The sequence below is a fragment of the Erpetoichthys calabaricus genome, chromosome 3 (genome assembly GCF_900747795.2).
Source record: "Erpetoichthys calabaricus chromosome 3, fErpCal1.3, whole genome shotgun sequence".
Taxonomy (NCBI): domain Eukaryota; kingdom Metazoa; phylum Chordata; class Cladistia; order Polypteriformes; family Polypteridae; genus Erpetoichthys; species Erpetoichthys calabaricus.
Window position 1 is genome coordinate 286875949 of NC_041396.2, and position 24513 is coordinate 286900461.

A 24513-nucleotide genomic window follows, 5' to 3' on the forward strand; every position below is an offset into this window, starting at 1 on the left:
AGGCGTCCCTCATCTTTATGCTGCCTCCCCAGCACACCACCGTGTAGAAGAGGGCGCTCGCCACAAGCGTCTGTTAGAACATTTGCAGCACCTTATTGCAGATATTGAAAGACGTCAGCCTTCTAAGGAAATATAGTCGGCTCTGTCCTCTCTTACACAGAGCATCTGTATTGGCAGTCCAGTCCAATTTATCATCCAGCTGCACTCCCAGGTATTTATAGGTCTGCACCCTCTGCCCACAGTCACCTCTGATGATCACGGGTTCCATGAGGGGTCTGGGCCTCCTAAAATCCACCACCAGCTCCTTGGTTTTGCTGGTGTTCAGGTGTAGGTGGTATGAGTCGCACCATTTAACAAAGTCCTTGATTAAGACCATAATGTTTGTGGATATATATTTATTTGTCTATCTATTTATGTGTTTATTTATTAAAAGAGCTGATGTAAAAAGCCAGATTTCCTCATAGAGACAAGTAAAGTTCTATCTGTCTACCTAGGAACCTGCACACTATAATCTCTCAAAAAATGTTCCATCTGAATGCATCTTGGAATTGTGTGCTCACAAATGTAAACATCCAAAAATTCTTATTTATGAATGCGACCTTCATTTCCTCAAACTTTTTATCATGATCCTTTTTTTGTAAAACTTTTCCAGTTTAAAAAAAAAGCATGACTCACAAAAGAACAGTTGGCAGCTGGAGGGAGTCAGTCAATCCATTAGGTAATGTCTCCTGATTATGACAGTTAAGGGGCGCATGTTGTGAACACAGAGGGGTGGCGCTTATGTAATTCAAGCTGTGTGAGCTCCAGACACCGAGGTGGAATCCTAACCCAACCTCCTCCTCCCAGACCTCACAGAATAATAATACTGACTGCATGTTGTAGCCACTGAGGGTGCTTTTTCAAAAAAAAAGAAAGGTTTGAAAGTTTTTGTGAAAAAAAAATTGACTTGCCATCGAATTCAACATTCCGTAGTCAGCCTTGTCAACTGTACGTGCCGAAAGACCTCGCTATCTTCCACTTCCCTTATAAGAAAATTCTTGTTGTAACAAATTATTTTTTCAGTCCCAAGCACTTCATCCTAATGTAATTTGACTTATTATATTATATTATCTGCGGTGGGCTGGCGCCCTGCCCGGGGTTTGTTCTTGCCTTGCTCCCTGTGTTGGCTGGGATTGGCTCCAGCAGACCCCCATGACCCTGTGTTGGGATGTAGCGGGTTGGATAATGACTGACTGACTGACTGATTATTATATTATATTATATTATATTATATTATATTATATTATATTATATTATATTATATTATATTGTCATAAAGTGGTTTATAATTTTTTTAAGTGTTCCTTGGCCTCAGTAATTATTTATATATGATTTTTGGGGTTTCTAAAGCCAAGGAATTTAGTTGTCGAATTCATATTTTTTCTTTGTGTTTTTAACATTTTTAAAAACAGTTTATGTTCTTGTTTACCCTATGGATGTCACCATGTTGGAGGCTGATGCCAACGAGAAAACGTCTTCAGAAAAAACTCAAGAGTTTCTAGATAGGCAGTCAGAATATGTTTATTTGCACAGCATATGAAATCATAGCATAGCTCATAAAACTCATCTCATTTCATGAAGTGAGCCCAGTGGGTTGGGTGAGGTTCATAATAATAATAATATTTATTTGTATAGCACATTTTCATACAAAAAGTAGCTCAAAGTACTTATTCCAGTTCTAATCACAAAACATTGCCGCTTCGTACATTTTTGTTGTCATCCACTTTATGTGTTATATTCATAATAATGATGTTGTGCTATACCTTTTTCCATATAACAACTGCCTAATAATCATAAATCCTTTCATAACAATCTTTTCAACTCAAAGGTGACCCTCACCTAATCATCTTCACATTCTTTACATTCTCACATTGTCACATTCCTAATCTTATGCTAATAAAAATTAGTGTCCTTTCAGTTAATCAATTCTCACCATTAAGTCAATTAGGAGAACCCACATCTGAGAAACTAAACCTCTAAATAATTACTTGTTGCACCAGCCTCCCTTAAGGCTAAAATCTATATATATAATTCACTAAGTCCATGGCAAGCAAGACACATGCAAGACAGAGCCACGGCCGCCAACTCACAAAGCCCCGCCCACCAACAATTCACTAAGCAGTCGACCATGGCACGCAAGACAGAGACCATGGGATACGCACGACAGAGCCATGCCTGCCAACTCACAGAGCCCCGCCCACCAACTCTAATACCACGTGATACGCACGACAGAGCCCCGCCCACCAACTCTAACCCTCCTCCCATGTCATGGGATACGCACGACAGAGCCCCGCCTGCCAACTCTAACCCTCCTCCCTAGTCCAACCTCGCTCTCGAGGCATGCAACACCTCACCAAACACCACCTCAGTCGCTTTTGTCTCTGCTACAGTCCACATGCACCTCTGAGTCACGTTGACTTTTCATTGTTCTTTTCGGTTCCGGCTGCTTTTCTATATATAATCAACCAAGTTGCCCGACCATGGGATACGCATGCACGCAAGACAGAGCCCCGTCCGCCAACTCTAACCCTCCTCCCGCGTCATGGGATATGCATGACAGAGCCCCACCCGCCAAGTCTAACCCTCCTCCTGCGTCCACCCTCGCTCTCGAGGCATGAGCAGGCAGTGCGCATGGGGTACGCACGACAAAGCCCCGCCCGCCAACTCTAAGACCATGGGGTAAGCATGACAGAGCGTTGTTCTTAGTCACAGAAGCATAGTCATACAGTCTGCTCAACAATACGCTGACTACATGAACACTTCCGGAGTTTATGGTGGCCAGGAAGAAATTGTGGCGATGTCCCAAATGCTTTCAGCTACTATCACCATTCACTTCCGAGATATCCCTGACCCCATCAGGTTCAAATTTGTCTTTTACTTTTACATGTAGACAATTTCCTGTTAGATTGGCCTTCGCAATGACAATTAATAAGGCACAGGGCCAGACTTTCAAAAAGATATGCCTGTATCTGCCAAAACTAGTTTTCAGTCACGGACAATGTTGCTCTCTCCAGAGTTCCATCTTTTCATTCACTTACAGTCGTATCCTCAAACCCACCCCATTTGGACAACTGTGTCTTTCAGGAAGTGTTCACCCATCAATACATAATTATGCAGCGTATGCTACACCGCGGGTTGGCTAGTCATAGATAACTGTGCTGGTAAACACAGCACGCAGCTTCACTGATGAGGGCTAGGCTACTGGAGTAGGAAGTAGGCAGGCGGTCTTGAGCAGGCAAGCACAGTGCTGCCTGACTGCTAGAAAAAAGAAAAAATACAAGCCTTTACTAATCAACCCTTAAATTCTTATATGGCTCAAAGCCAGCTGATATAATATGTTTTGCTTTAACTTTATTAATTAAGACACTGATTCACGAGGAAGCATTGACATATAGACTTAAATGCTATCTGAAAAATACATATATACAGTATATATATATATGTACTAGGGCAGGGGTGCTCACACTTTTTCGGCTTGTGAGCTACTTTTAAAATGACCAGGTTGAAATGATCTATCTACATTAAAAATGCTATATATATATATATATATATATATATATATATATATATATATATATATATATATACATATATATATATATATATATATCTTTATATATAATCTTCATTTGGATCTTGATCTTTGTCCACGAATTCCACGCATGCTCCTGAGGCCTGGTTAGAGAATGAGATTACTGAAGATAAAAGGTATGTGCCTACATAACATATGAATGAAAGAAAGACAGTGGGTAAAATGAATGACAATGAAACAGCACGTTCCGGAAATTATTATTGTTATGTTGTAGCCGGCGAGTGCTGCACGTCTCACAGTTGTACAGTGGCTTGCTCACATGTCAGTGAAGTGATCCCTATTTATGCTTTAAATAGCCTGGATACCTATGGTTGAGAAGAGATCGTGAGAGGAAACGACAGCGTCGTGAAAACGAGACGGACTGTGAACGGAGAGAAGCAGAAATGCTCCTACACTACCACATAATTACTATTTGGACAGTGATTCCGAGTAAGCCGTTCCTATCGAATCAATGTCCAAGGGTTTTGTTTTGCAATTTTGTTTCCCTTATAAAAAATCATAATGCTGTGCGACGAAAGGCCCAGTTCACGACTGGCAGCCTCATTTAAACAGGGAGCCCTTCACAAACAACTTTAACACGCGCAACGTAGTTGGGCGCCCATGGCTAGTATATATATATAGATATATATATATACTGAGTATACTTTATACATAAAGTATATGTTGTTGTACTTTGCGTAACTGAATAACCTTTATGACACAATAACAATTCAATACATTTATGGTGACTACAGTATTTGGATTTAATAATCTTCATGTGGGAAAAGGCTGACTCGCATAAGTAAGTAGAGCCGAATAATGCAGTCAAGGAAGCAGCACATTTCGTCATGTTTGGGTACTTTTCCTCTGTGAGTAAGTTCCAAAACTGTCCAAGAACCCCAGACTTCAGCTGAATGTCATCCTGTAGTGTCAAAATCTCATCCTCCACTGTAGAGGAGCTTTAGGTGAAACAGTGTTGCAATTTTTGATGCGGGTGAATCACCCTCAACATCTTCCCTAAATGGATAGCACTTAAATGTAGCGATTGGCTCAAGTAAAGCAGAGTCTTGAAACCGTCTGTCAAAGTTTTGACACTGTCCTTTTTTTCTGTTTTCATATTATGTATCTTGCTCTGCATGTGTTTCACGCTTACGTTTTTTTTGAGTCTTTTGAATTCCAGTTTTCATTATCTCTAACCTGCTCTGCATGTGTTTGGCCGCCTTGTTTTTTAACCTTTTTATGACGTTTTACATTGTTTTCTACTCTTGTCTTTTATTTCTGACCTGTTTATCCTGCTTTTTTTTTTAATGACACCTGGTCCGTGGTGATTATTTTCCCTTTTTCAAGTAATAATTTCCGTTTGTTTGTGCTCCTGCTATCTTTACTTTCTTTTTTTTATACTTTCTAATTTTCCTACTTTCATATTCTTTAACTTTCTCCGCATGTGTATCGCGCCAACTATTTCTTTTGAGCCTTTCGAATTCCACTGCTTTCATAATCTCTAACCTGCTCTGCATGTGTATAGCGCAAACGTCCCGATTGGACGTGCTTTTTTTTCAATTCCACTTGTTCCGGGCTGATGATTATCATTACTTTCATAATCTCTAACCTGCTCTGCACGTATATAGTGCCAGCGTCCAGATTGGACGTGCTTTTTTTTCAATTCAGTTTCATAGTTTTTATGAACAGTTTGAAAGTGCCTTTCCACATTTTCCTTCTTTGGAATAGCAATGATAGATTGACAGATCAGAAAAACACACTTCAATTGTGACATTGTGAGAAAAAAAATCCTCTTCCAATTGCACATCCAGCCCATACCCTCCCCAAACAAATTTTTTTTTAAATCCCTTCTTTAGTCGATATAAATTGGAAGGCTAACTAGATCACAGCCGGAGTTTTGCAGTAGCTCGCACGTTTGATCGTGCGTGCGGGATGACCAGTGTGTTAGAAGAAAAGAGATCTCAGACTGGCTGCCCTGTATGTCAATCAAGTGGCAAATGCCATAGGGAGGATATATGATAGACTAACGTTTAAAAAAATTTTTCTTTTGAATGCAACGCGATCTACCTGCACTACCTTTGCGATCTACCGGTCGATCGCGATCGAAGCATTGGGCACCCACCCCTGTAGTAGGGGGTTCCCTTCTGCTAACTTAGCTTGCCAACCCCCCTTGCCTGTGCTACACGCCAGCCCCTTCACATCCCTGCTGCACACATTGTTAAGAGGGGGGCTGAATGCACAAGGAGATACGGTCGCTCCTCCCAAACCCCCTCTTAAACGGTGACACAATGGGAAACAAATAGTTTTTTTTTACCTCCTCTTTGCTCGATCAGCTGCTGGAGTGCTGCTGCTGCTGCTGCCATGCCACGTGATCTGCATCTTGTGTGGCGCTTCCAACATTTAAAAGCCTGTACAGCAGCTGTCTTTGTCATCTACTCTGTTTTTTATTTCCGGCCCCGGGCGTGGTTCAGTCTTTTGGCACAAAGTCTTGTCTCGCGGGATGTGAGTTCTTGGTATTTTTTAGTTTATCATTTAAATACTGAATAAGAATCTGGAAATTTAACAACTTAACAATTTTAAAATAAGCCCGATTTAAAGTGTGACAAAAAACATGACATAAAAACGTTATATAAAATTGTTGCACAAAATCGCTGCACTTTTACGCTTAGGATTTTATATATATGTAGAGTAGATATTATATAATGTGTTTGTGTATATGTGCTAGTAGAGTAGATATTATATAATGTGTTTGTGTATATGTGCTAACATGAAAACCTATTTAGTCTTCTGAAAATTAAGTTTCCTCAGCTGCATTCTTGCATTTTAAAACAATGGCCTGTCTTAGTTCTCTCAAAGTACATAACATCCTTGACTCACTGAAGTTTAATTACACTTAACAATTGAAGAGACAGATAGGCTTGTTTATGAGCAAAGAACAGGGGCCTTTATGCCTACAAATACATGGTGACCTTTTAAATTACTTAAAAGAAATGACAAGCATAAGCTTTCAATAGTTAATAGTTCTAAAACTAATAATAAGGCACATTGATCCTTAATCTAAATTCTCAACATTGGTTGCTAGGATTTGAGGCCACGCTGCTGGAAAGATTATCCCCTAAATGTCACACCCCATGATGTCACTAGCACCACATTTAAAATGCCGACACTACACATAACTAATTCATCCAAGACAGGATTCCTGCAAGAAATATCTTTGTGCCATTTCATATTATCAGTTTTTGATTTTACTGGTTACAATATATTTTTTGCCTTCTGCTTATGATTAGCCCATCCTGGGTGTGACGTTAATCTGCATCTAGCCCTGCACGTAGGCCCTCCAACCTGCAGGGAAAAACCTGGGAGTTGGTGGCAGAATTGACTCTCCAGACACCATAAAAACTTCACAGTGTTCTATTCCATCTGAACTAGTGTGGTGCTGAGGTGTCACCCGTCGTATGGCTGCACTCAGGTCCTAATCTGGGATCCTGAGTTGATTTGTCATATGGTGGGTGCAGAAACGCGCTGTATTGGTGCCTACTCCTAAACTCTCTCTCTCTCTCTCTCTCTTATGATTAGCGTCATGCATTTCATGGCTCTGGTTATGTGTAAACGTTTTAGCTTATGATTTGCCAACTTGTTTCCTGACCATGATTCTGGCTACACGTATCAAGTTTTCTTATTTAAATGTCTTCCACATTAAGACCCTGCCTGTGTTCTGACCTGCTAATGTCACCTCCTACAATTCTTCTGTCACCTTATTCAAGCAGTATACTACATTATCCATCCATACATTATCCAACCCAGTATATCCTAACTACAGGGTCACTGGGGTCTGCTGGAGCCAATCCCAGCCAACACAGGGCACAAGGCAGGAAACAAACCCCAGGCAGGGCACCAGCCCACTGCAGGGCACTCACACAAACACACCCACACACCAAGCACACACTAGGAACAATTTAGAATCGCCAATGCACCTAACCTGCATGTCTTTGGACTGTGGGAGCAAACTACTATATTATTAATTTATCAATTGCCTTAGCAGTATACTCCATTCCCCTGTATCTATTTACATATTGTGGTGGATTGCCGACTTTCGATTCCGGCTCTCACCCCCAGGCCGCCAGGAGGAGCTCTCCCAACAGCGTGAACGTCCCCCGAGTTCCAGCAGGACCTCATGGACTATGTAGTGTTTATACGCAGCCCTGCTGGATACCTTGGGGGCCACCAGGAGTCGCTGTGGGAGGACTCGGAGGCTCTTATATGCCCTATAACCCGGGAGTACGTCATGGCCACGTGACAGGAAGATACGATGTGCTCCCGGGTTGAAGAAAAGGACTGTTTGCCCTGACCCGGAAGGAATAAGGAACTGTGGACTGATTGGGCAGAAACTCTTCCGGGTCAGGGAATATAAAAGGACGATGGGAACTCCCAGACATTGAGCTGAGCTGGGTGGAAGGGTGGCAATGCATCTGGGAGTGGAGGATTGGTTATTGTTTATTAATTATTGTGATTTATTATTGAGTATTGTGGAGAGTGCTTTGTGCACTTATTTATAATAATAAATATTATATTTGGACTTTTACCTGGTGTCTGACGTCTAGTCTGAGGGTTCAAGGGGTCACGGAGACCCTCTATCTGTCACAATATGAAGAAAAGAATTTTTAAAAATGAGAGGAGTCCATTCAGTCCATCAGGGCCATTTTTCAGTTAATAGCTAGGCTGTCCGCATATTTCATCCAGACTCCTCCTTTAAGGTTGTCAAAGTTTCTGCTTCAACTCCATGACTCTGTAGTTTGTTCCAAATTCCTACAACTCTTTGTGTAAATAACTGATTCCTGGCTTCAAGCCTAAATTCACTTCACTAATCCATTGTTGAACCTAGATATTCCAATTCATAGTTGCAGGAGACAGGGGCTAGCACCAGTAGTACTGAGTTTCAGGCATGGACCAGTTCAGGATAATCATCACATACACACCCATTTGCTCAACAAGAGTTGCCAATCAGCCTCACCACCACATGTTAATGATGTGGTAATCACATTCCAAGTGGGATCTGAACCATGTGCTAATGCAAAATGAATGGTGGCCTACCTGTGCACTTTTAACTTGGTGATGTTGAATTCCCAAGGATGGTTTTGCAAATCTTGTATGGTTTTGATGACCTCAGTCATATTTATTCTAGAAAACACAAAGATATGCATTGAGTATGAATCCATCAGTGTTTATTAGATATACCTTATGAAGGAAGGTCACTGTCACAGTAGTCTTGCTGAGCCAAACGTATAACAAATACAATTTGCCTAAAACTGGGTGGGAACAAGTAGACGGTTTACTGTTTGTCACAGTTCTAACTCAGTCCAACTCCTAATGAAGTTGGCATTTATTGCTATGATTTACTGCACTCTAAATATGACAAAAGGATGTGAGGCCTCAAAAAAGACCTATAACCAGGCGAGAGCCTTCCCTAAATTGCCCAAATGTAGGCATCTCCTTGAGCAGCCTGTCCCCAAACTCCCTTGGCCTGCTTTGGGCTACACAGGCATAAAAGGGGGTTGGGCTTCAAAAGTTCAAAATAGTTCAAGCAATTTGTGTAACACAACAAATTACTTTTATGACAACCCCAAAGGTGCATTTAAAGAATAGAATATAAATAACAATTTAAAAACAGAATTCAAATAAAAAATAGAAAATAGAATAGCCATACAAAATATGTCAGATATTTGTATACAGTGTAAAGTGATCAAGTAACCAGAGCAAATTATTACTGCCCACTGTACAGCAGCATAAATTGTTATTGCACCTATTAATAATAATAATAATAATAATAAATTTTATTTATATTGCACTTTATATTGCATGTTGCAAAATATACCTTAAATGTCCCAAAAAATAGAAAAATCACAAAAATGCCCCTTAAGTGGAATCCATGTCATAAGCATATGCAAAAGCATGGAACAGTTTGTTACGGTCATAGCGTATAAAAGTGGGGGTGGCATTGGCCTGGGTATGTGGTGCCAGCGATTAGCAGAGAGGTGGAGAAACTGAGAACATATGGTGTTATCTGTGGTATTACCCACCCTTAAATGAGTGATGTCAAGCAGAACTGGTGACATCAGTGTGCAAGCAGGCAGTGAGATTATATTGCATGGAGCCAAAAGACATGAAAGCCAAAAAATCTTTTCAGTAACTTGTAGCGGTCATGAAGACACTTAGATTCGTGCCGTCCAACACAATGAATTGTTTATTTTATTACATAGACCCCCAGGAACACACCCAGCTTTGCACACTAGGAAACTCATACACAGAGACATGTAAAAATAGCTGCCAGAATTAGCTGTTAAGAAAGAGTATATTAAACAAATAAGGCACACAAAAAAACAATTATTAAACAATAAGTATGCAAAAGCCCACATGAATTCCCCACAGTGTTAATTATTTAAAAAAACTAGACAAATAACACAAAATACAGCACACAGAGAGATAGTGTTTTCCCATTTACTAATAGTACTCGTATGTACAGGTATCCCCTTAATCCATGACAGAAAGTGACAGGCTTGGAATTCTTCTATTGGGAAACTATTGACTTTTGACTGCTATTGTTGTCAATGAGATAATGCACTGGTAGTGAAGAGAAAGAGGGGGAGTAGAGAAATCTAACAGAAGTAGAGTGGTAGGCAAGCAAGAAATAGAGATAGAGAAGATGGAGGAGAGGGCCATAGTAACCGAAGCCCAAAGAACAGCAACAGTGGGACATTCCCAGAACATGTGGAAAAAGGTGCTCTGTATATTATAGGCACACTAGTAGCAGAGTGGATCGGGGCTAAGCCCATCAGGAAAAAATAATAAAGTCTATGGACAATTTTATATTGGATGTATTGGTGGTTGGAGTTCCTGGAGGAATTTTTAATGTTTTTAAAAATTGTGTTGCAACACAGTGGTGTTGAGAGTGGTGTTGAGAGCGAAAGATTGTTGACCATTTCTGAGTAACTGGGATAAGTGTAGTTATGGAATCATGAAGGCTTACATACAAAGAAGAAATGCGTTTAGTGACACACAAGGGAAAGAAAAAGTAATCAAATACCAGGGTGGAAAAACTTACTCCACGCGTCCTGAGAATGGATTTAACCTGTAAATAGAAAAAAAAACCCAGGGAGGAACAGAATATTTGTCTTTCAGAAACTGATAAGAGGTGAGTCCAGTTCCATCAAAACAAAACTGCTGATACCACATGAAACTGTTTTCCTCTAGGGGGTGCTAGCTCCCTGGTTGGAACAAGTTCTTTTGTAATTGAGGCGTCTTAAGTAACCTGAACCTATATAGATATAATATAAAAAGGCGATACCCCTCCCTTAGTGATATGGTGGTAAGAAATCACATAGGAGAAATAACTTAGCTTTCTTTAATGACGGTTTATGCAGCATAACAGATGGGAGCCATGACAAGACCTTTGTGTAGAGTCTGCCATTTTTGTTGCTGCGCTGGAAGGATTTTCAGAATCAGATTATGTTATCTCCCTCTCTCAGACGGCTTCAAAGGTGTGCCGGGCAATGTTCCAAGGTTTTATACCCTTTCTCCATGTGCAGGCCCCCCTTAGGTAAATCATGTTATTCCAAACAAGGAAAAGAAGATCCAATATCATGCTGACTCTCCATCCATCCATCCATCCATTGTCTCCCGCTTATCCGAGGTCGGGTCGCGGGGGCAGCAGCTTGAGCAGAGATGCCCAGACTTCCCTCTCCCCGGCCACTTCTTCTAGCTCTTCCGGGAGAATCCCAAGGCGTTCCCAGGCCAGTCGAGAGACATAGTCCCTCCAGCGTGTCCTGGGTCTTCCCCAGGGCCTCCTCCCGGTTAGACGTGCCCGGAACACCTCACCAGGGAGGCGTCCAGGAGGCATCCTGATCAGATGCCTGAGCCGCCTCATCTGACTCCTCTCGATGCGGAGGAGCAGCGGCTCTACTCTGAGCCCCTCCCGGATGACTGAGCTTCTCACCCTATCTTTAAGGGAAAGCCCAGACACCCTGCGGAGGAAACTCATTTCAGCCGCTTGTATTCGCAATCTCGTTCTTTCGGTCACTACCCATAGTTCATGACCATAGGTGAGGGTAGGAACATAGATCGACTGGTAAATTGAGAGCTGAGCCGCATGCACACCGATGCAGAGCCCGCATTACTGCGGATGCCGCACCGATCCGCCTGTCGATCTCACGCTCCATTCTTCCCTCACTCGTGAACAAGACCCCGAGATACTTGAACTCCTCCACTTGGGGCAGGATCTCGCTACCAACCCTGAGAGGGCACTCCACCCTTTTCCGGCTGAGGACCATGGTCTCGGATTTGGAGGTGCTGATTCTCATCCCAGCCGCTTCACACTCGGCTGTGAACCGATCCAGAGAGAACTGAAGATCACGGCCTGATGAAGCAAACAGGACAAAATCATCTGCAAAAAGCAGTGACCCAATCCTGAGCCCACCAAACTGGACCCCCTCAACGCCCTGGCTGCGCCTAGAAATTCTGTCCATAAAAGTTATGAACAGAATCGGTGACAAAGGGCAGCCCTGGCGGAGTCCAACTCTCACTGGAAACAGGTTCGACTTACTGCCGGCAATGCGGACCAAGCTCTGGCACCGATCATACAGGGACCGAACAGCCCTTATCAGGGGGGCCGGTACCCCATACTCTCGGAGTACCCCCCACAGGATTCCCCGAGGGACACAGTCGAATGCCTTTTCCATATCATGCTGACTCTGTCACAAAGAAATAGTACAATGCCCATTTTTGCAGTTGTCCCTTTCTTGTCTTCTAATGTTTGCCTAGCAGTTCTAAATGATGAGCCCCTGTGTGCTAAATCTGGCCTTGTGTTAGCTGTACATGTGAGAGGATTTATAAAATATTTTTGTACAGAGCACAGTGACATATTAAACTTATATTCTGATTACAGAAACCAAAAGTGGGTAAAAGATGGGTCGCCCACCAATGTTGAGAGAGCTATTGTGAAACAAAGGTATGAGGGAGTGCAAGTGCGATGTGGATCCAAGATGGTTTTCTAGTTTGTGCCAAACACGCAGAACACAATTTAAAAGAGTTATATTTGTTTGCCCCCTTTTTTTTTGGAATCTGATAAATAGTAGAAGTTGCATACAGTGGAGAGAAAAGAATGTTTCCATAAGTAGACACAATGGCAGGTTGAAAGTGGGGTGGGAGGGTTCAGCTATAGGGATAACGGACAAAGAAAATATGACCGATGGTACAGATTAAAATCTAGAACAGAGATACTGCCGTCCACCCTGGCTCTAATCAAAAGGGAGTGTTTAATAGCAGATCTTTTACTGCTTCATAAAAAGGAGCTGATAGTTGATCTGACCTGGATCCAAAAGAAGGAAGGTGGGGGAAGAGAAAGTATTGATCTGACAAAATTTAAACGAGAAATAATATTAATTTTAATGATTGCCAAACAAGACTGAAAGGAAGGAGAGAGAGAGAGGTTATTCCTGGAGTGCACTGATTGTTTTACTTCATTAAACACAGCGTTTCACATTTTACAATTGTAAAATCACACACCAAGCAAGTTTTAAGGGCGATTTTGTGAAACTGCATTGAAAAAGAAACACCACTGTTTTTCCAATAACTACTTATATATGGCACAGATCTGACTTTTTTGAAAAGTTTGATTAGTAAATTGTGTGATTAGCAAAAATGACATGGAATCAAAAAGTTGAAAGGATTTACTCAACTTTTGCAACAACTCTTTTACACCCAAACCCTTCATATTGCACTGACAATAATTCTGTCTAGTCTCATATCCACAGGTTTCAACATAAAGATATAGCAGTGATCACTTAACCCAAAGCAATAGCTATGACCTTTTGTTTTTTGTTTGTCTTCCTTCCTATCATTAGCTGCTGATTTTGCAGATGTTCTGTGCTGAAATAATATGAAGTAGCACAGCAACCAGCTTCTGAGGATGACGAAATTGCTTCTCAGTAGTACGTCTGATAAAATGTTGGAAAATGAACAGATAAATGAATGATTGCAGCCAGTGATGTATTGACACATCAACAAAAAAAAAAAAAAATGGAATGGATAGAATGCCGTGTCTTCAAAGCCATTATAAGATACACAAATCTTCAATATGATAGACACAACAAACACTGACTCAATGTACTCACCGCTTCTCAATTGTTCGTATCTGAATTATCCTATGCAGGTCCTGCTGATTCTTTGGTTTCATTATTTCTGGAAAACTCCTGTAAAACAAAAAGCATTTTAGGGCGACATAATGCACTGCCTCTGTTAATGTCATCCATATGGAAATTTAACAAAAAATTTTCTGCATTGAATGCCAATGTACTATTGTCTTTCCGAATGAAACAATTTGGATCCCAGTCGACTAATTTTGATGAAATTTGTAGATGGGTCCAGTTGTAGACCTCTGTAGCTTCCACAATTCAGTAGCTTCCCAATTCAGTAGCTCTGCTGGACAGCCAACTAGATTGCAGGTTTTTGTCCTTTGGTTTACTTGTCAGGTAACACCCCCCCCAAGATCTTAACCACAGTGCAACCGGGTGTTATCACTGATGGAGAATATAAAGCGACTCTATCTATCCTCTTCAATTGAATGGAGCTCTGGATGTATGCAGCTGGAATCTATTGGAAATTTGAGACATTTCTTCAATGAAATTTGTCAGAACAATTCAGTTTACTTTGAAATGACATGAACAAAGCACACTGAATAATGTGTGAGGTGACATCATTCACATTTTCTATAACTCTATGATGGACAGTGTGGTTTTCTACGCTTTGATGTGCTGAGCTGGTAACATCAGTTCAAGAGGCTAATTAAAAGGGCAGACGCAGCTATTGGACGCATTCTGAACCCCCCTGGAGGTTGTAGAGAAGAAGAGAAATAAATCAAAACAGAGTTCCATTATGAACAATGCTGCAATCCTCTCTCTGACACACTAACACTGAGGAGTTTCAGCCAACAGATTATTAAGCAGAAGTGTGTCAAGAAATGCAACGGGGTCCTTTATAAAAACAGCACTATGTCTGCATAATGCCTCACTGAGACTGGGACTGCAAAGTCACAAGTTTTCTTTCGTTTAAATTTTCTGCTTTATAGTCATTCTGGTGTGTGTTCAGACCAAAGTTTATGTTGTTTAAAGAGTTTTTGTAAAATGCTAAATTTCCCCTTCGGGACAAATACATTTTTATCTATCTGTCTGTCTGTCTAAATTTTCAAAGCTGACCTTAACATTGTATACACATCACAAACCTCTGACCATTTTACCCTAGCAAAGTGGTAGCAACCTCTAATAAAATGGCATTACAGGAAGATTATCCAGGAAATGGCACTGTCAGGTGTGAATAAACTCTCTTTGAGCCTGTGAGCAGCTCCAGGAGTCCTAGTTAAGAGAAAGAATGTCAGTTGGTGCTTCTGCATCATCTACAGATGGCTGAATGCTGTCACAAAATTGGATTCTTACCCACTGCCTCACACTGATGGGCACATACGTGACTCCGCCTGGCTCAGCTGCCTGGACCTTTGCTGCAGCTCTTGAGGTTCAAGAACTCCACCTTCACATATGGCATTTCATAGTCATGCGAGTTGGATTATGTAATGCCTTTGACTATCTCATTGAGTGACTGATGGCTTTCATTCCACCATCCTATGCATGGTCTATCTGAATGGCCTGCTGGTGTACACCTTTGGCTATGACGGAACCCTTGTCCAACTGATGGAAGTGTTTGCAGTCATTGGAGCTACCAGACTTGAAGTCAGCAAAATGTTAAATCTATACTAATAAAAGGCAAAGCCCTCCCTCCCTCCCTCCCTCCCTCCCTCCCTCACTCACTCACTCACTCACTCACTCACTCACTCACTCACTCACTCACTCACTCACTCACTCACTCACTCACTCACTCACTCACTCACTCACTCACTCACTCACTCACTCACTCACTCACTCACTCACTCATTCTCCAACTTCCCGTGTAGGTAGAAGGCTGAAATTTGGCAGGCTCATTCCTTACAGCTTACTTACAAAAGCTAGGCAGGTTTCATTTCGAAATTCAAAGCGTAACGGTCATAACTGGAACCTCTTTTTTGTCCATATACTGTAATGGACTGCAGCTCGCTGGCCGTGGGAGGGGGGGTTGCGTATCGCGTCATCATGCCTCTCACGTAATCACGTGAACTGACTGTGAACGCAGTACGTAGAAAACAAGAAAGAGCCCCAAAGAGCGCTGAAAAAAACATTCATTACACTAAAGACTGCTTCACAAAAAAACAGCAGAGCGCTTTATATGAGCAGGCAGTCAGCTAAAGAAGGGAATCAATAAATAACTATAATCATAATAAACAAACAAAAAATAGCGGAGAATCCACGGATTACATAAAGGAAATGGGTACCTGAACAGAAAGTGACTCTCAAATACCTACACAATAACTATAACAATCGTAATAAACGAACAATAAAACAATACAGAACCGCTAAGCAAGGAGAAAGGACAGCCTTACATGGCGTTCGTTTATAAAACAGCGGACAGGCTGTGTAAAGGCAGCTTCATAAAAAAACAGATCCTTAACAAATTGTTATTGGTATATTTTCCCTCAATTTAAAAAGGTTTTCTTTTCTTCTTAATTAAAATTTAAAAGCAATACTTCACTGCTGCGAAGCCCGGGAATTTGGCTATATGCAGTGAGTGTGTATGCCTGATGAGCCAAGAATCAGGGTGAAACACGTGTCGCGTACTCTTTGCATTATTTGACAGTAAACTATTTTCAACCATTCTATGATCTGCTTCTCACAACTGAAGGCACCGTGGCTGATGTTAGCTGACTTGCTGGCCAACCACAAGCGTTACCTGTTAGGTAACCACCCATACAATCAGATTGTGATTCAGACTATAAATGCCGTGAATGTAATTACCCCGATCTACTAAACGAACCACACGCCGTGGCGCAATGTTAGGGGCTTCGCCTCTAGCGCTGACGTCCGAGGTTCGATTCCCGTAAGGGAGTGCAGTGAGTGTGTATGCCTGATGAGCCCAGAATTAGGGCAAAACACGTGTCGTGTACTCTTTGCATTATTTGACAGTAAACTATTTTCAACCATTCTATGATCTGCTTCTCACAACTGAAGGCACCATGGCTGATGTTAGCTGACTTGCTGGCCAACCATAAGCGTTACCTGGTAGGTAAACACCCATACAATCAGATTGTGATTCAGACTACGAATGCCGTGAATATATAAGTATATATATATATATATATATATATATATATATATATATATATATATATATATATATATATATGTGTGTGTGTGTGAATATGTATGTATGTATATATGTATGTCTATATTTATATATATATATATGTGTATATATATGTAGATATGTATATATTTATATGTATATATATGTATATGTGGATGTGTATATGTATGTATATATATGTATATGTGGATATGTGTATACGTAGATATGTATATATATATATATGTATATGTATATGTATATATATGTTTACATAACCTCTTTGCTAGTTCTATATAGAGAAACCATGTTTTTTGGTCATATTGTAAAGTGAAAGTGGGGTAACCACTGACCCCAAGAATATTGCCATCGTATACAACTGGCCATGTCCTTGTAACATAGAGGAGCTCTGTAGTTTGCGGAGTTCGGTAGTTTGTGACTGGATTTGTGAACACAGAAGTGCCAATCCATGCACTGACCAACAGAGGCAACAAGTGCTGGTGGACTCTAGAAAACAGAACATGTTCTGCCAACTGAAGGAGGCCCTGACATCAACACCTGTGTTAGCATATTTGAACCCCTAGTGTCACTTATCCTGTATTTAACCCAGAGATGAAAGTCACCACCTGAATGTTGATGAGCTCTAAAGCAGGTCCAGTCCTCTTAAAATTTAGTTTGAACAATATGAGGCTACTGTCACAGAATATCACACAGTCCAAAAGAAACTTAGAGTTGTCTATAGTGTACAACAACAGCATGGCAGAATTCCAGCAGGTACAAAAAAAGGACTCAGAATTGACTGCAGTTTGATGGTGGATGGTGACAGGACAGTCCTTGCTGTAGGCGAATGGAAAACTGGTGAACACATACTTTTCACAGTGGGATAGTCTGGACCTACGAGAGGGACAAACTTTGAGATAACAAACATGATCCCATGATGACTGTTTCTACAACTACTTGATGCCTCTAATACCAAGTTCTTCCAGGAGTCCATGGTCCACCAAGAAAATTGTCCAACAGTTGGCATGCCATCGTGTTCCAGTTGTTTGACAATGGTCAATGGTAGGCCATAGTAATGAACTGCAATCAGCTGGCCCCTTATAATTAATTACTAAGGAGAGTCAACTTTGCTATCCAGCAGTGAAGTATCAAATTGCCCTGATGCATTGCAGCTGCTCTCATCACTGGCCATGTGACCAAAGAGGGAAGGAAGACTTCCCCACCATTTTCAAGAGTTGGTGCTCTGTGGCAAATATCTAGAAATAGTCAGAGGGTGATACCCGACGATGTAAACGGAGGTTTGTGAAATGGTGGAAACAGAATATGAGAACAGCATCAGTGCTGAGAGAGCAGAACAAAATGATATGAGAAGGTAGACCACTGTATTAAAAAAGGCTGACCAGTTTTCAAAAGAGCTTTTTCAGGCAATAAGCTAACTAAAAAAACAAAAAACTAACTAAATAAACAAATAAGCAAAAGTCTGTTGGCTTGGCGCTGGTAAGAGCTGCAGCCCCACATTTAATTATTACTGTTATTTTTGAATGTGACACGTTACAAAAATATTTACTTTAAAAAATGTGACATAAAGAAAAACTAAAAATGTTCCAACTTTCTAAACTGTTTACAAAGACTGTTTAATGATGAAGCAAAAACAAATGTACACATCTAAAACACAAAATAACTGATTGCATAAGTATTCATCTCCTTCAAGTGAATATTTACATAATAAAGGGGATGAATTTTTGTGTGATCAATAATTTTGTCCTGTATTTGTAGTTCCCCATGACCCTGTAGTTAGGATATATCGGATTGAATAATGGATGGATGGATGGATGGATGGATGGATGGATGGATGGATGGAATTGTAATTCATTTAGACCACTTTTAAGAGATCCATTTTTACTTTAACATTAAAGAGTCTTTCTGTTGATCAGTGTTGTAAAAGCCAAGTTAAATCCACTGTGTGTCACTGTTGTATTACAAAATGTGAAAATTTCAGCACGTTTCTCCTTTTTAGCATTGTCACATTGGTTTTCTGGATCCTTTAGAATTGACTTTAACATGCTACTAATGGTATGTTGTGTACAGACACAATGCAAACTGAGGGTTGAAATGAGGTCCTTTTTGTGCAAAACAGAAAAATAACATCACACCGAAACATTCAAAAGACAAACAGAGGGTCTTACAATTTTATGAGTATAGATAATTTTACTAGGGTTTACAATCTTTCAAGCAGCATTGCAAGATTTGAAAGCTTACTAATTACTCAGACCAGAGCAACATCCTAAATATTATTGCTCTTCACTGCAGCCGACAATCTGTTATTTATAGCTGTTGAGTTTTTATTTTCCCTTTCTTTGTTAATTAAATGTTTCCTCCTTCTCAGAAAATTTCATTTCCAAAAATTCTGTTTATTCTTGTTGCGAACACTAAGAATTCAGACAAAGTAGTTTATCTCTGAATACAGTTTATTAATCTAAAGCCACTTCCCTACAAAAACTCTCTCTCAAGCCACAAACAGTTTTATGGCAATCAACTACACACTGCTGTGAACTTTAAATAATCACAATCAGAACATCCCTCTCGCTGTGTTCACTATGACCCCTAGAGAAATATTAAATGACTACAGAAACATCACAATAATTACTCAAACATGTTGTGGTACAGTGGTAGCTCTGATGCCATTCAACAAGGAATTCAAGTCCTGGGAGCTCTCTGCACTGAGTTTGTGTGTTCTTCCTTTGTTCACATTGGTTTCTTCCATGTGCTCCTGGATGAATTCCTCAAACTGCAGAAAATGTTGTCCTTTTTGTTTTCCAAAACCAAACATTATTCTAAAATTCAAAGGTTATAAAATATTTGAATTGGACTGGCCTAGTTCAGACACATGTAGGTCTGGAGACCTGGAGGTGGAAATACCTCAGGGTCCTCCAAGAACCAATAGGTATTCAATTGAATCTCTGTTATAAAATCTAAGCAGAGCTCAGGGCTGGTGGTGCAGTCACCTTGCAAAGGCTTACATATCATTAGGATCCATCAAGTAGCAAAATGTGGCTGATCCTAATGGGCTTACAATTTTTAAAGAAACAAAGTCAGAAAGATTTCATCTTATGATCTCAGTGTGTTCTCCAAATCCTGACCAAATCGAAGACTGTCTGGCTTTCTGACTTGCTGTGATCTATCATGGTGCTGCTTCATTTTATGCTTATTTTTGGACACACTTTCATATGTACTGAAGTACAAAACAAGCAAATGATATGAAGGAAGTTGAAGTTCACAGTCAAACATAACAGCTGCTGGTGTACTGCCTGTCGTTAACTGCTTTGTGTTCCTGTACCGTCTTAAGATGAAGGAAAGGAATGCACACCCATCTGCCAAATGTGCTCTTATGCTATTTTAAAAATGTGATTAAGATGAAACACCTATAAGCCTTAGGATGGTAGAATGCATTTAAAACATAACAAATCCCACTGTCCTTCACAAAACATGTGAATTCACTGAAAAAGCCACTGACAGGGCTATCAAAAATGGACTCCAAACAACTCTGGTCATATCTTTGCTAGTGACTGATGCAGCCAGGGCTACTTTCTGGCCACTAGAAAGCAGGTCATACTGTATGTCAGAATAAGAACAACCATGCAACTCATCACAGATGCCTAGCTGTATCTGTTCCTAAGACTTAACAATTCATTGAACAGGCTGTAAGGCTTTGTAGGTAGATGACTTGTTTTTCCACTAATGAAGTATGCAGTGCATTCCTTTAACATAGTTTTGATATCACTGTCATTCCCCTGCCACTAAAAAAAGACCTCAAAATTTCCCAAAAGCCCCCAGTCTTCCATAGCCAGGACACAGGCTTGGTAAGACCTGGAACTTGACTTGATTTTCTAAAAGCATTTTATACGTTGTCGCACTCCAAAGATTAATTCTGTAAATAGAAACTGTAGGTATAAGAGGTTACCTACAAAACTGGATCTCTAGTTGGTTAACTGGCAGGAGACAAAGAGTACAGATGAGATGAGAATGCTCCTCACTGAGGTCATCAATGGAGTCCCTCAGGGGTTTGTCCCTGGACCATTACTTTTTATTTGATTTAAATTAATGACGCTGATTCTGGTATAATTAGTAAACATATCAAATTTGAAGATGAGACTAAAATTGGAAGGATGGCAGAGCCTGAGGAGGCAGCAAAAAGAATTCAAAAAGACCAGGACAACCTTCATAACTAGGTGAACAGCTGGAAAATGCAGTTTAATGTAGAAAAGTGCAAAGTGCTACATGTGGGCTAAAGGAACAACAATTATAAATACAGGATGGGAGACACTATCATACAAGAAGCAATCTCTGGAAAGGATTTAGTGGTTTATGTTGACGCAACATTTTCATTGAACTAAGCAATGCACAGAGGCAATTAAAAAAAGCAAATAAAATGTTAGGTTCTATCATAAAAACTGTTGGTTTTAAGTCAAAGGATGTTATGCTCAACCTATAATGTACTAGTGAGACCACATCTGGATTACTGTGTGCATTTTTGGGGCCTCATGTAATAATAATAATTCATTACATTTATATAGCGCTTTTCTCAGTACTCAAAGCGCTATCCACACAGGGAGGAACCGGGAAGTGAACCCACAATCTTCCACAGTCTCCTTACTGCAAAGCAGCAGCACTACAACTGCGCCACCTGTGAGGACTATAAATTGTGTGTAGACACAAAAATGTTGCGTACGCCTGTTTCCATGCTCACTTCAAGATGTATAAAAACTAAGTTTGGCGTAAAGCCACGCACATTTTCACGGCAGCCTCACACTTTGCGTATGCACTTTTCTGCTCTGTTTTGCAAACTGGCTCCACTCAAAGCAGTGCTACTGTTTGTTTCGTTGACCTTTCTTTTTTATATTCGCATCCATGAAGCAGGCATTATCAAAAACACCATAATTAATTGCATATTGTTTACAAATTTAATTCACTTGATTGTAATCATTTTGTAACAATATAATGATGCACAGAATGGCCAAACTATTCCAACTATCATAGCTGCTTTAGTATTGTTAGAAGACATTGCAAATGGAAGAATTAGAAGACTGCGCATATTTATAGATGATGATGTCATGGCTTGCCCATACGTAAAGAGATTTTGTATGATGAACCTCAGCCTGACCCACCAAATAATCAGCCAAATTGGACAGCCTTACAACTTCATATGAATGTAATTAGCAGAATATAAAAAACAGGTAATCAAATGCAGTATTTATTTTTAAACAATTCATTTAATTTGTGGTCAATATCACATAGTACGGCCTTCAAATTCCTTAGTACATTGGCCACATTTCTTATAGCATCCACTATTGCATTTTGTGACTCCAGAACAGGGTTCGTCAGTACACAGCCAGATGGTCGCCCAGTGGTTTCTGAGGCAGAGGTGTGTGTGCAACCAGCACCCGAAGATGTGATGGGCACAGCAGCACCATCACCACATGGAGTCGCGTCTTCAGCACGAGTGTCAGCTTTTATAATAATGTCTGAAACAGAATTAACAGATGGTGGGCTGAGACTCACTTTTCACATCAACTTTGATATCTGACCACTTTTTTTTATTTCGGGCACTATGCAACTTTCTGAACTTGAACTTTCTAGTGTCTCCGCCATGCTGTATCACTCCATCAGCTTCCTTTTGTTGCTTATACCATTGCTTAAGCCAACAAATAGTACGTTTTTCCTTGACTCCATTTTGTATTTGCTGAAATTTGTCTTTTTTCCACATGCTGTTCCCATTATCTCTTAACAAAACACTGAACGGAAAGGGCAGTTTATATTGATTTGTATATTCAAATATGCAAAATTATGGGAGGAGTCAGGGTGGAGCTATAGGCATGTGCACAGACATTAAATTTCACGTTCATTGGGATTATAAAGGGGAAGTGCGTGGAACTTTTTGTATACATAGTTGTATGCATCTGAACTTTTTTGTGCATATGCACATTTCTAGTTTTTTCCGTATGCCATGTTTTAGTGTGAATTCTATGCACAGTGTTATACATGAGACGCCTGGTCACCACGGTACAATAAAGACATAGCAGCACTTGAAGTTGTGCAGATTGCTTCCCTGAAGTTAAGAATATGTCCTACTGTGATAGACTCAGAGAATTAAATCTATTTAGTCTTGAGCAGAGAAGACTGCATGGGGATGTAATGCAGGTCTTCAAAATCCTCGAAGGCATTTATAAAGTAGATCCAGCAACATTCTTTCAGCTTAAAGGGTGAATCATGTACTCAGGGACATCAGTGGAATTTAAGGGGAGGTGCATTTAAAACTGAAGCCCTTCTGAAGCACTTCTTTACGCAAAGAGTTGTGGGATTGTTGAACAAACTACTGAGACATGGAGTTGAAGTAGAAACCTTCACAACCTTTAGGAAGAATCTAGATGAGATATTGGGACAGCTTAGCTATTCGCTAAACAAACAGGTTTGATGGACTGAAAGGTCTTCTCTCAAATTTCTTAAGTTCTTATTCTTTCAAGTTTATCCTTGACACAATGAAATCATATCCGCTAAGAAGGTACTTGATGGGCAACCCCAGCTTGATGATGGAAGAAAGTTGAGTGTCCCCAGGATTTTGCTCTGAGACAGCTCCTGGTGTGGCACTGTGGTCTGTGGAGTTTTGAAGAAGCTGAACAAAATCAGACTCTGCAGAATTGTAACAGAGAGCTGTGACCAGAGGAGTTCAAGAATGAGACAGTAAGTGGGTGTAGAACAGACTGTCATTATCCAATTTACCAGGCTGGAACATAAGACCTAGCTTAACAAACTGTTGCCAGATGCTCTTATCACTAGCTAAAAGTCTCAACTTCCCTGCCTAGGCCTTCCTTTGAAATGCAGCATCTATAGCCTTAACTGATCAAACAATCAACTCCAGACCATGTTACAGCCAAGGACATTTCTCTTTAAGGTGCAAAATGGACTCAACTTCTTATGAAAGGACCATAAATCCAGGATGACTAACATTGATGGACAGGACTTTGCACCAGTGGTCAACCAAGAGTATGGGTTTATATCTCCATATAAAACCCTTTTAACACCCTAACTAATTGCTCTTCTCTCACTATGCTACGGCTTCAACTGGCCATAAAATGGCTGCCCATAGCCAGAACCCAGAGCTGATTAGTTGTGGCCGCAACAAAGGTCGAAACAGTCCCATCACTCCAGAGGGCAACCATGCTGGACTTAAAAAGAGGGATATTCATTTCTGAGATTACTATTAGTCCAACCTTTCTGAGGTGCAATGAGTTCATGGGCAAGAAAGAGAGAGACCATATGTAAACCACACATTTGCAATACTAACAGTGGTCACTGACTGATGACCCGTTGACATAACTTTTCTAGAATCCGAGGACACTGTGTAAAATCCTCGAAGAAAAGACTGCAGTACTCTCAACCAGAAAGGCAAAGAAGGAGATCTCCTGAACAAGGAAAAGAAAGCACTCTGAAAAATCCTTCTGCGTGTATGGAGAACGCTCTCCAGGAAGTGAACCAAGCATTGCTAACCTCACACAATATATATACTTTGATTATGAGAACTATTAAGTGTAATTTAATAGACAGGACAAAGTCAGTTAATGTACTGTGATATATGGCCATCCGTTCAT

General features: G+C 40.5%; 1 protein-coding gene across 3 annotated transcripts in view; it reads right to left on the reverse strand.

Annotated features, from left to right (window-relative positions):
- LOC114644558 (alpha-2,8-sialyltransferase 8F-like) overlaps window positions 1-24513 on the reverse strand; it is a 58236-nt gene that overhangs the window by 29527 nt on the left and 4196 nt on the right. For 2 of the 3 annotated variants that reach the window (XM_051924363.1, XM_051924365.1), the window contains exons 2-4: window positions 13777-13854; window positions 10710-10736; window positions 8702-8788 (exon numbers count right to left, since the gene is read on the reverse strand). In XM_051924363.1, coding sequence (XP_051780323.1) covers window positions 8702-8788; window positions 10710-10736; window positions 13777-13854 — 192 coding nt within the window. The remainder of the gene's footprint in view (window positions 1-8701; window positions 8789-10709; window positions 10737-13776; window positions 13855-24513) is intronic. The other variant, XM_051924364.1, reaches the window with a different exon arrangement.